The 14,107-nt window shown below is 37.4% G+C and overlaps 1 protein-coding gene across 6 annotated transcripts in view; it reads right to left on the bottom strand.

The window, feature by feature from the left end:
- The window catches only part of LOC136838628 (DNA cross-link repair 1A protein-like), a 105,324-nt gene that overhangs the window by 65,939 nt on the left and 25,278 nt on the right, over nucleotides 1-14,107 (bottom strand). For 5 of the 6 annotated variants that reach the window (XM_067103909.1, XM_067103912.1, XM_067103911.1 and 2 more), the window contains 2 exons: nucleotides 10,661-11,476; nucleotides 7,912-8,016 (listed from right to left, as the gene is read on the bottom strand). In XM_067103909.1, coding sequence (XP_066960010.1) covers nucleotides 7,912-8,016; nucleotides 10,661-11,476 — 921 coding nt within the window. The remainder of the gene's footprint in view (nucleotides 1-7,911; nucleotides 8,017-10,660; nucleotides 11,477-14,107) is intronic. The other variant, XM_067103914.1, reaches the window with a different exon arrangement.

The following is a 14,107-nucleotide window of genomic DNA, read 5'->3' on the forward strand; positions in this document are numbered from 1 at the left end:
TCCCCACACTATGATAAGGTACAGGTAATACAGTTCTGTCCATGCTCATCAGGCAAGAATTCTCCTACAAGCAACCACTGGATAAGGGTGCTGTCTTCATACACCAAATTGTGCAACAGATTTATAAGAAAACTTACCTGGCTTCATTAACTGTATTTATAACCAAACAGCAAATGAATAAAAAACATAAATAAATGACTGATATTAGTGACATAGTACTATAATTGAAAGCAGCATTACCCCACTAATAATCCTTGTCTTGGCATTGTCCTGAGATACAAACAATAGGTAAAATACCTAATTTCCAAAACTATTTTACATTAAACTGCATAATAATTATGCTGAGAAAATGAATGTTAAAACTCAAAAAACATAAGTATGCATTAAAAGTAAGGTTTTCTTATGACAGACACTACCCTATTTTCGGGTTACAAACAGCTGTGCACCCAAACAGCTGTTTGTCTCTTGAATTGTCCATAAGTTGGTCTTCATGCCTATTTAAGTACAATATGATATAAAGTTAATACAGCACTTTATGTTTTTTCATCCTAAAACACACTAAGTGGACTGCTGCTAGACCGCGGTTCGGCATTCCCATATTCAGTCATTTGAGTTTTTTCTGTGAAACTATCTCCAAATATATAGTGGGATAATTCACTAATTCATGGATTTTTCTGTAGAGCAATATTCACTGATTACTGTATTTTCATTTTATTTTTGTGACTAAATACATTTTTTATGACAAAAAAATTATTTACTAATTTTGAAATATTAATATTAATGTGAAAACAGCAAAATATCACTCAAATGTTAAAATAAAATCCCTCAATACATATTCATCTATTATCATTGTAATATGTACTGAGTAAAAAAACCATGTTCACCCCCTCTCTCTCTCTCTCTCTCTCTCTCTCCATGAGACATGTTATTGGCTAAAGGAGTTGGAAGTAGCCAATAACAAGGCTTGTAGCTCATTGCTTTGTATGTGCTGTCAATAGTACATTTTTGTTTCCCCCCTCTCTCTCTCTCTCTCACTGAAATAAGAGAGAATTTTTATGCATATGTAACATATCATTTTTCTGTGTGATAAATAACTGATTTCCTAATTTTCAAATATTAATATTAATGCAAAAACAGCAAAATATCAATAAAATGTTGAAGGAAAATCCTTCAATATCAATCTATTGTCATTGTAATATGTAAGGCAGTCCCTGGTTATCGGTGGGGGTTCTGTTCCCGACAGCGTGACGATAACCAAAAGTTGCCGATAACCGAAAATCGGCAATAATAGCGCTGATCCCTGGTTATCGGCGCTGATATCCTGTTATCTGCACTCCAATAAGAGGGGATCAGCGCTGATAACTGGGGATCAGCTCCTATAACTGGGGACCGGTGCATATCAGTGCCGAAAATCCAGTTATCATCGTCATTAGACAAGCACCATAAAACCGGATCGCTGATAACCGGGGACTATCTATAATACTGTAAAAAATAAAAAAAATGTTCACCCCTCTCTGTCTCTCTCCATGATGACACACGATTGGTTGAAGGAGTTGGAAGCAGCCAATAACAAAGCTTGTCTCTCTCTCTCTCACTGAGATAAGAATGAGAATTTTTATGCATATGTAACATGTATGTTTATTTGTTTTGTATGATAAATAAATCATTTACTAATTTTCAAATATTAACATTAATGTAAACACATCAAAATATCAATTCATTTAGAGAAATATTGTAAATTAAGGTAAGATTTTAGTTCAACAATTGTTTTCACTGATCTTTTCCTGTCTCCAACTTGGGGGAGTGATGAAGGCCTAACTGTCTCTCTTTATGCCAAAGGATATTCGTAGAATGTGAGAGATGGATACATAGATAGAAAGGGAGTGTGGTAGGGCAGAAAGATATATATATATATATATATATATATATATATATATATATATATATATATATATATATATATATATATATATATATACAGTGAACCCTCGCTACTTGCGGTTCGACTATCGTGGATTCACAACTTCATGGATTTTTTCCATTACGTATGTATATTATAAGAGAAAATATATAGCGGATTTTCCGGAAATTTCAAAATAGTCGCGATATATGAAGACCCAAATATTTCATTAATTCCATTAATAATTATTAATATCTGCTAGTACTGTTGGTTCATTGCATTATGACATATAATTCAGTACAAAATGAAATTAAACAAAAGATGCTTCACTGCATCGCGGATTTTTCAGAAATATTAATGGAAAAATTAAAATTAAAAGTACCGCCATATCGGCAGCCATATTTGGAAAACAGCGATGTTTCATCATGTTACGTGAGAAGAACGGCTTGTGAGAGACCGACGCGCAAGGACTGGAAGCCAGTATATACCCACAGGCACTCGGACAAGAAACGTGAGTGGTACATAAGAGAATATCTTATCAATGTTGATGTTTCATCTTAAATCACTGTAAAAATAATTAAAATCCGAATTTCATACGTAAGCAACTCAAGGATACTGTATACAGTCTCGTCCCAAGCTACTGTGCTGTACAGTACACACCATTTTCTCTCTCTCTCTCTCAATGAAATATGAATTACTGTATCATAAACTTTTATGTACAGAATTAAAAATATTTTCATTGATAAATTTGTTTCTTTTAGCAACTAAAAATTATTTTCCTAATTCTTTCGTTAGTAGTGAGCAGCTTCAGTCAGCTGATTCTCAGAACGTAAACATTACAAATATGGGACGATCTTTTTTTTTATGCATATTACTGTGATAGGAGATCAAAATAGTAATACAGTGTTTAAGTGCATAGGAAGTGTTTATAACAGTGTGGGAAAGGATATACATAAAGCCTTTAAATATATACCATGTATATACAGTATATGCCTCCCTAGGGAGGGGCCAATGCTACTTCATGGAATTTCACTTATCGCTGGGGGTTCTGGCCCCATTATCGCGATACAGACGAGGATCACTGTATATATATATATATATATATATATATATATATATATATATATATATATATATATATATATATATACTGTACTATATACTGTATACTGAGCTATTATCATCGTAATATGTACAAAAAAAAAAAAAAAAAAACTATCGTTTCAACATTTTTAATTGTTTAAGTGATGTAAACAACTCCGTTCAATCCTTCTCTCTCTCCCTCTCTTTATACCAAAGGATACTCGTAGAATGTGAGATTGACAAATCGATAGAAAGGGAGCTATTGGCTGGAAGGGTTAGAAGTAGCGAAACACACAGCAGGGTATGTTACCTCAATGCTGATTGGCTTGTAGCACAACACGCTATTGGCTGGAAGGATTAGAGGAGCCAATGACAGAGCAGGATATCAGCTTTGCTAGTTGCTGATTGGCTTGTAGCTCTGATACTTTGTGAGGGAGTTTCCCCTCTTTTTTATAAATGATTTTAGTTTAATGTTTACTGATACTGTATATTCTTATACCCTAGTTTTGTGAATTAATCTTTATTTGCCTTTGTGTACATACTGTCACTAGTGTATTAAATATTTTTAATATGCATATGTATTTTTGTTCACTTTCCCTTCTCAGTTCTCTCTCTCTCTCTCTCTCTCTTAGGGGTAACGTTATTAGTTTTCACACGTAGCTGTGAGCCATATATTTGTAAGGGTAATGCTGTAAGAAGACTTTGAAATATTAATGTGCTTTAGGATGATAGTTTAAGGTATAGCAGCTAAAAACATTTTAGTTTAAGGTATACCATACTCAGTTCACCCCCCCCCCTTCTCTCTCTCTCTTTCCATGATGACAGCTATTGGCTGGAAGGAGCCAACTCCACAGCAGGGTACCAGCTTTCCTCGATGCTGATTGGCTTGAAAATAGGCAGTTACATACTATAGTATAAGCACTTTTAGAAGGGGGAGGGTTCCAATATATCACGGATTTTGGGCATTCACAGTTGGTTGTTGTACCTAACCCCTGCGAATAAGGGGTTCGTGAACCACCCCCTTTGCAGTTCCAGATTCACGGTTTCACGTATTCGTGGATTTTTCTGTGGAACGTATATACACATTATTAGCGGAAAATTCACCAATTTTTCATAGAGAAACAGTATTCACTAATTACTGTATTTTCATAAAATTTTCATGACTAAATGCATTTTCTGAGATAGAACTATTAAAATACTCAGGTATAAGTATTTTTAGAGGGGTGCCATGTATTCATAGATTTTAGCTAGTCGCAGGGGGTTGTGGTACACATCCCCCAAGAATACCGGGGGTCGACTATATATGGTAAGATAACAGTGCATAGCATCGTCTATGGTTGTTGCTTTTGAGAATCTCCCAACATTTGGGTCCTGATTCTCAAAAATAGTTAAAGCTTTCTCTATATGAGAAAACCCTCGGCCATCAATTTTTTTCCAAGCTTCTTTAAAGGAAGAAGCTTAACTTCCACTCCTTCATGTTCTTCTGTTCTTTGCATTTCTTCCAGTTCCATTAAACCTTCATTTGTTAACTTCTCTGAGTGAGACTCAAACAGCTCTTAAAAATCCTCTTCCTGTAACCCAAGCTGTAGCTTTTCACTTATGGCAATAAGACTTAACAATTCCCTTTTCCTCCTCTCCCTGATTAAATCTTCTGAAGCCTTCCATGCTCCATTCATGTTGATCTCACTTCACACCATGCAGCATCAATATTCTTGATGAAATTATAAATGTTGTATTCCTTCCAAGTCACATAAGGTCATACCAGAGTCATTCACTTCCTTCAATGCTTGCCTTTAAGTACGACCAGCATATTATTCCTTGAAATTGGCTATTACGCTATGATCCCTCAGCTGAAGGAGTGAAGTTGTGTTAGGGGGTTAAATACACAATTTTCACATCTGGATGGAAATCATCTAAGTGCAGTGGGTGCTCAGGGGCATTATCCAAAATTAAGATAATCATGAAAGGAATCCCATTCTCGCAGCAGTACAGCTTGACCTTGGGAACAAAGTGACAGAAAAACCAGTCTTCAAATATAGCAAGAGTTACCCAGGCTTTGTTATTGGACATCCAGATTACAGGTAGAAAGCGGTCTTAGCTTGAAGTCTCCCAAAGCGTTGCCACCCAGCAGTACGGTTAGTCTATCCTTCGCTGCCTTATATCCTAGCACTGTCTTCTCTACACAGGTGATTTATTTTTTACGTATCAGGCATTTTTTCCCCAGAAAAGTCCTGTCTTCTCAATGCAGTAATACCCCAAATTTGAGTGATTCGAGTTGCGCGAATTCACAGAGATAGCTTGCCGCTTTTTACCACTGCCACTATCTTCAATGGCTTTATGCTTGCCATTAGCCATGATAGATAAAGGATGGGCTTGATATTTCACGATAAAATCACTCGATAAGCTCGGAGTACAACAGATGATGTCTTACTGCTAGCATAGGTTCAATAATATGGGGCGGCAGACTGGAGTGGGGTACGGTGCTGTACGATGTGGGTAGTGGCAAAAACCTCTGTTACACCAATGATACGGTTCTGATTTCCCTATCAGTGTAAGGTCTCCAGCAACTGACACTTGCCACAGATATGCAGAGGAATTTGATATCCTATACAATGAAACCAAGACCCAGTGCATGTTGCTGCCCCTGAGATCATTTAAGCATATTGCAGAACCACAAATTCAGAATTCAAGCATGAATTTCCGTCTTTGGGCCACATCATCACAAACGACCTAAAAGATACAGCACACACAGAACAGAGGCGTCATAAACTATGTGCAACTGGCAACATGATTACAAGGAGCCTTACCTTTTGTCACCAAGACACAAAACTGCTGCTCTTCCACTCATACTGCTACAGCATATAGGGGTGGTCCCTTTGGATGCACTATACCCGAAGTCACAATGACATTCACGGATGCTTCACCAACACACCTCTCTACCACTAGAAAACCGCCTGGATAATTTAAAAATCATTGTTAGGTGAACAATGTCCAGTCTGATCACCCCATTAAGAAACAGCAACAATTTGCTCATACAAAGCATACTAAGCAGTGTGGCAAGAAGATCTAAAATGTGGGAAAGAAGGGATAATGAGGCGTCTGTCCCATAAATGACATTACCTTACTCCACACAGGGGTGGCCTGAGTTGCTGTGTATACTAACTGTCTATTTTTGCATTTATTAAGTGTCATCTGCAGAATCTCTTATTGTTGTTGTTATTATTATTATAGGCAGCCCCCGGTTATCAGCAGCTCGGTTACCGGCGATCCGGTTTTTTGGCACTTGTCTAGCAATGACGATAACTGGTTATCAGCACAATCACCTCTTATCGGCAGCGCTGATCACCGGTTACCGGCTCCGATAACCAGGGATCAATGCTACTATTGCCGATTTTTGGTTAGCGGCGATTTTCGGTTATCGTCATGCCGTTGGGAACAGAACCCCGCCGATAACCAGGGAATGCCTGTATTATTATTTTTCTTGTATTTCTACATTTATTACTATTTTTTATTATCGCTATGATTATCTATTATTATTAGTGAAATTTGCTTTTTCACTTTTCGTATATAGCCTTCTGGACCTGACTTCTGTAACCACATAAGGTCCTTAGCTGGAAAATGATTGTACGCAATCTGTTTTTTTTTACCTTATAATTTTTAATATTTTTTTACTATTTATTCTCAATATTATTACAGTCATTACCATTATTATGAATACTATTTCTTCTACCTCTTCAGCAACTGTGTGGATATTACCAATAATTATTTTTATCATGTTATCTTGTATATCTAGATTGTGTGTACTGTATTCTCTCTACTTTGTATATTCCATGTACATGGCCCTGAGCTGAAATAAAGAATACTAGTATTATTATTATTACAGTATTATTATTATTATTATTATTTATCATTAAAGGGTCAAAGAATAAAGAGTCACAGACTCAGTTTTTGGAGCTTAAATGGATGTACAAGAGGTCCATAATATCTGGTATAAATTTCATGGGTCTGACCGGATTCCCTTTACCCTACAGGAGGACTTATAATGACAAGGGTTAAGCATGACACAAACACAATGATGAATAGACAAACACATGAACAAATGAAAGAAAACTACAGTCCCTGACCATAGTTAGTCACCAATATCACTGACTCCAATGCCACAAGATGCAAAAGGCTCCTGGCTGGTGCTCCTGTCTTTCCTGTGTTTTATCTTCCACAAAACTCCACTCATCTCTCGGCTCCCTCCTCTTAGTTCCCATCCATATAGGGCTAGGTCTTCCAGTTCTCTTGGTGCCCTAAGGAGCCTAGCTGACCCTATCACATACTATTCTCCCCAAGTTATACCAAAGACAAATCCAAACCACTGCCATCTCCCTTTCACCATTACATCATCTCCATATTTAAGTAATTCTATATTTTCTCTTGTGGACATTTTAAACTATCATGGTATCTGATTCCTAGTATTATGATTCTTAAAGCTTTATTCTCAAATCAACAAAATATTTTTTGTATCGTTTCGTTCATATCATGATTAATGCTAAATCTGTGTATAATCTGATTTTTGTATGCAGTTTCAATCTTTTAGGTTTCCAAATCTAATTCAAGCTTCCACTGTCTGACTAGCCTTTTTAGTCTTTCAATATACTCCAGCTCAAGAGAACCTGCACTGGATACTACAGCCAGTGGTAGTTTCAGAGAATATTCCATATATTTCTTGATGCTGAATAAATGAAGCAATCAAGTGAAAAAGTTAGAGATAGCCGAGTAACTGGCATATCCAAGATATACTTACAACTGTCATCACAACCGAAACCAAAAACTGGAAATTTTCTTTGTACTCACCCAGTACTTTCCTTGTTTTCCCTTACAGATAGCAGTTAGGTTATAACTTATGCACTACATACAACTGCTTGTCAGACACTACTTACTGCTGCTTGTCATTTTGGTGCTCTGAGAACTACAGCTAGGTGTCTTTTCTGGAGATGATTGAGAACCAACAGGTTTGAAGTAATTAAGGATGCTATTTTGACCATCTGTAATAACAAAAGTAAGAAAATTATTTTGTGTAACTTTGATGGGGAAATTAAACATTTGATAACCCTAATCCTATTTTTCTTGCATTTTAATACATTTTTATTTCATTTATCTATTTACTGATTTTTTTTTATTTTTAACAAGTGGGATCTCTTCTTTCTGTATTTCCTAATGAACACCATATTCATTGGAAGTTTGAATTTCAAGTCAATGGCCCCTGTGAGCTTGTTCCATAAGAACAGGTTTCATCTACTGAATAATAATAATAATAATAATAATAATAATAATAATAATAATAATAATAATAACAATAATACAGGTTTTGTTAAACAAAATGGCAGTTTCAACAGCATTTATTTTATTTAGTAAACGCTCAATTCATCTTAATTGTTTTTCTTGTGCTGGAATGGTTGCAAGCAATTGACCAATATTCATATCCGGTGGTTCAATATGTGTAGGAGGTAGTTATCGTTGAATGTCAACTAGTTTCGCCCTCCTCGTTAGAGCATCATTCAGGACGAGATTGCAGGATGCAATGGCTGTAATGCGTGGATTTTTCATCTTTTATCCGTGTTTGTTGGTTTGTGGACTTAGTCGCTTCACTTTTAATTGGCTATCCTGCCATGATGTCATTGGAAGGGCGGCTCCTAATTGGCTGTCTTCTCCTTGATCTAAGCCTACTGCTGATCGGCGACGGTGCGATTTCTCGAGGAAGGCGGGTTAACCGACTGTTTGCGAGGTGAAGGCGCTGCCAACAGATCCAGAATCATAGGTCTACACAGAGGTGCAAAGAGAGCCACTAAACCTGGAACTGTTAGGGAGGACGAGATGACGAATGTGAATGGGTTAGGTGTTGCAGCCACCAACTCAAAATGCTGGTCAGGGTACAGCAAAGGCTGATGTGGCATCACCAGAACCAAAGATCTTGGTATAGCTAAGGGGAGAGCAGCTTGGCTGGCAACTGTTGAGGTGGACAACACAGGAACGCGAGAGGACAGGAAAAGGGACAATAAGCCACTTAAGGTTGGTACTCCTAGAAGGCCTAGAAAAGCCCAGATGCCATGCATCTTCTGAGTCTCTGATCCTGAAATAGAACAAGATGGGGCTGTCTCTTACCTCATGGTGGGGGACACCTCTCCCCTCAAGAGAGTAGAGGCAGCCAGTGAGATAATATCTCCTGACCCCTCTCTCAAAACTTCCAAAGTCGAGGCTATGGTAGAATGGGAAGGGGTAAAATCTTCCAAGGAAGAAGTAACTGGAGAAAGATTGGGCACAGCAGGAACCATAAGGAGACGGATAAGCGGCCATCGAAAGAGGAGAACACCCTTTCCAAGATGGTGCCTTCTTCCTCCTCTGATACTTCTTATTGGCAAAAAAACCTACACCGCTCTGAGAGGGGAAGGGAGGGTGCCTTCGACTCACCCCCCCCCCGCCACAACAAAGACGGGGCAAGAAACAAGACAGGAACTCCCACTGATCCTGGAGAGCAAGACAGGACCAAATGCACTGTCAAAGATCTTGTGACATTATTCTCTGTGTTGAGGGAGAGGGGGGGAAAACTCGCTAGGTTTAGGCAAGGGTATCCTCATACGAATGAATAAGAAACCCTCACCTAGAAACACGAAAAACCCCACCTTGTCTCAATCCTCTCAATCTACACATCTGAAATTGTGTAGTCGAAAATAAAAACCATTGTTTGATCATGAAAATGCACTTCAGAACGAGCAAAAGAACGTCAAAGAGGGAAGTTCTTAAAAACAAGGTCAAGAGAAGTCTAAAAATAGAACAATTGCCAGTGGATACTATCCTTCCAACTCTCCACACTTACGTGATAAAAAGAAAACAGAATACACAAAACAAACACAAGGAGATAGGTGTTGGGTTTGCATGAATACAACAAGACAACAAAAAGTTAGTAAAATGATACATAAGGAGAGACTCCAAAACTTATACAGGCAGTCCCCGGTTATCGGTGCGGTTCCGTTTCTGAGGGTGTAATGATAACCGAAAATCAGCAATTTCAGCGATTTTCTGGGGTTATCGGCGCCAAAAAGCGCCAATTTTCGGTTATTGGCGCCTCTGTTAGATATGTATTGGCACCAATACCCAATTATTAGTGCCGAAAAGTGGCAATCGGCGATTTTCGGCGCCGAAAATTGCCAATTTTCATCACTAGACAAGCCCCATAAAACCGGATCGCCGTTAACCGAGCCCGCCGTTAACCAGGAACTGCCTGTACAGGCTAAAATGAGTCAAGAAGAATATATCATTAGTGAGACATAGAAAATCATGTCAAAATGTTTCAATTGTATATCAATAAATGCAAAGTATAAACAAAAAAATATAAACAATATACTATAAAAACAAATATACTTAAACACAAAAGAGAAAGTCGAACGGCAGGTCAGAGAGATAATCGTACGTCTTGATGAGATGACGGCCAAAAGAAAACTGGGTAGAACTGAATGCACACCGACTTGGTGGGCGGTGCTTCTGCCCTTACCATTGGTAGCTGTTACCATAAACACCTTGCAAAAGTTTAATGGCCGGATTTCTAGCTCGCTTAAAGTTAATCCCATATGTAAAGACCAAGGGGTTTGTATTTGTTTAGGAAAAAGTTAACTACAATAAAAAAATACAAACCTTTTGTATGATAGTGGATATGTAAGTGTTCAATTCTGGCATTAACTAAGGCTTTTCCGACATATTTGTCAACAGCTTCATTAACAAACTTATTAAGTAGTTCATAGTCATCTTCAAGACCTTGCTCTTCTGGTTCCCTGATTCTTGAATCATCTTCCATGGCAGTACCAACTGTCGGGTTCGGAGGCTGTTCCTTATTCTGGAGGAGACTTTGAGACTCATCACTAGAACTGCATGTGGTAGTTTTCGTAACTTGAGGCTCGGCAACATCAGCAGCCTTATGTTCATTCAGCACTGTCTCATACATAAGAGTCTCACTACTGCTACTGGAACCATCAGACCTGTCATGCTCATTAAAGGACAAGTTAAATATATGAGGCGAATCAAGGGGAAAGACTACAGTTTTCTTGTCATCCACAGAACTGGTCTGAGAAGGTCTGGGGGAATATTTAACTGTGGCCTCATCAGTATCTCTGGCTCCTGGAGGTTCTTCATAAAAATCAATATCAGGAGGTTCCAAGTCTAACTGTTTCTTAAATTTTTTAAATGGCTGGTTTAATTCAGGAAGACTCTCCACATCACTTGAATCTGATGTTATATCTATTACTTTAAGCTTTGGCTTCCAGCCTGATGGTCCTGGAGCAGCCCTATCTATAAACCCAGAGTCATCGTTCTCAGACTTTAGATTACCTAGGTCTGGCAATGTGTCCATGTCATCTTTCCAAGGGTCAGCTCTCACCTTGGCCCATGCTTCATGACTGAATAGTAGATAATGCCTCTCCAAAATTTCTTGGCACTGAACACCTTGACGGCATGCTGAGAAAAAGAAGAAAAAAGGTAACTGTAAATAAGGCCATCTGTTATAAAAATAGTATACATTATGTAAGAATATCAGAACATTTCCTAAGGAAAAGAAGAAGATTAAAATGCAAATTGTGGACACAACTACTAAAATGGCATCTAAAATTTCAAGTACTGAAGGACCATCTAATGGACCCCAAAGGGAACAAAGTGGCATTCAGCATCCTGAAACTGTGGCTTACACTTGTGGTTAGCATGCTTCTTCTCCAGATGCACATGAATTAACCTCACCTTTACTCTCCATATTTTGTACAGAGGCATATTAATTAATTCCAAAATTACTGAAAAACAGGTAAATTTACCTGGCATATACATTACTGACACAGAAGGGAATAGGTGCTCAAAGAGACAAGGCATGAGTTACAACAATGAAAACACCAAAAGATTTACAAAAAAGGCATAAGTTTCATCACACAGGATGTTTTGTGCTTTAAATCTATCCAGGACTTCCTTGACTTGGCAAATCTTTATTATTTATTGAAAAAAGATGTTTTTATCATGAAAATATTTATGATACAATTAACTGTCTGGATCGTTACATACTGATATACTTTAAGCCCTGGAACAGAAAGTTGCTTGCGTACCTGAAATACTGGGAAGAACTTGATCGGGTTATTTACATAGGTACAGGAGCTTGTCCTTCAGTACAAGCACCATGATCAAGAAACTGACCACTGTTGCTGTTAAAGTCTAACACTGGAAGGTCTACAGGGCTTAAGGCACTGGTTCTCAACTCGTTTCAGGTCATGAATCACCAGCCTAATATGAAAAATATTATGGACCATTTCATTTTTTTAGTATATATACATTTTGGATTGAAATATATTTCTTATGCAATAATTACAACCAGCAAATTGTTCTCACTGCATTTTGGTAAATTTAAAAATATTTGTACAAAATAGTGAACATCCTTTGGACCACCCAAAATGTCACCAAGTACCACCAGCTGAGAACTACTGACTTGAGGATTGGTTCCCTAGCTACTCTAGAAAAGCTTCTTGCTTTCAAGAGACAGATAAAAGTTTCTATACGGTAAGATGAAACATGGAGATTTTGATAGAACCTTCTCAAATGCTACTCTCTTAAGATCTTTCCTGATTGGCAGAAGGTGAAGAACTTCTAACACCAGAAGGGTAGCTTGGGAAATTATTTCCTTTGGGCCCACCAAGGGCTAACAATGGTCTGAGTTCTCAGATACTCACAACTTGTTGAAAACTTTCTTCAAAAGTGCAAATGGAAGAAAAGCATACGGGTCTAGATTTTGGCAGTCTTGAAGAAAAGTATCGACTATCCATGCCAAGGATCCTAGCATAAAGTGCAGTTAACAGGGAGTTTGCATTTTGGGCAGCAACCAACAGATCAATTTGCACCTTACCCCAAGGACACAAGCAAGTTCATGTTTTTTCTTGTAAAAATTTCTGTCACTTCCCAACCTTTTTCCATCCCACTCCCAAATTTTATAGTGTTCATATTTAACGTTCTTGCCCTACTTTTATCGTCCCAAAGATTCTCCAGTCACTCACTCCCATGTATTTATTTTTATTTTTATTCTAGTTTTTAATTTTTGGAGGTGTAGCCAGTGGTGGGATTCAATCATTTTGTCAGCCAGTTCTATCACAAAAAGCATGTCAAATTTGCTCCATTTACGTTGAAACGTTGATCTTGGATTCTAGCAAATAAAATGATCAATTATACTTCTTATTTCCCAAATAAAATGTCTAAACAATGGTTAAGCATCATTATACTGATATTGAAGAGTGTCTATGTTACTAGACTATATAGGTAATGAACATAATAACATGAAGATACATCTATGTACCAGTATACATGTTTGAATGTTGTGCTTTTTTCAATCATCATTACTATTCTTATAAATCATATGTATATTACTGTTTATAGATTTTAAGATGTGTATTCTTCGCAAGGTAAAAATAAATATACTTTACTCCTGTATAGAGTTTGCTGTATTGGCAGTAAATGCTGCTATTCTATAAAAGAAAAAATACTAAACCAAACCTTTACTGGAATCTTTCAACATAAATTTTGTAATATTTTAATTTAAATATTTCCAGACATCTTTATTTTTCTTTACCCTGTTGTCATCAGCAGAGTGGTTTCTTCTAAGACATGTCTATATATGAATGTACAAGGAAAGCAAGCACGGTACACATGATGACACATCTGCTCAACCGCTTGCTGAAATACACGATATGCACTAAGTCACTAACGACACATTACCGGATGGGATGCAGTAGGCTACTGACATGAGTGACCAGGTAGTTGTTCGCCAAATTAGCAAATAAGACATTAGATATAGAGTATTTACTGAAAAAGAAAAAAAAAAAAAAGCTCAGATTTTCAATCTAGCAGCAAGCATAATTTTCTTGAGGAACTGTCTTTATCTGGCAAATTGTTTAATTCAGGCATTTTCTGGAAAAGGTAAATATTTCAGTAAATCATTAACCGAATACAGGTAGTGCTCGAGTTACGATAATTCGAGTTTACGATGGGGTTAGCAATTAATACCGATAAGACAATATTTAGAAAATATTTTAAAATTTCGCGCAGGCGCAAGCAACAGTGTAA

Source organism: Macrobrachium rosenbergii, chromosome 5 (assembly GCF_040412425.1).
Source record: "Macrobrachium rosenbergii isolate ZJJX-2024 chromosome 5, ASM4041242v1, whole genome shotgun sequence".
NCBI classification, from domain to species: domain Eukaryota; kingdom Metazoa; phylum Arthropoda; class Malacostraca; order Decapoda; family Palaemonidae; genus Macrobrachium; species Macrobrachium rosenbergii.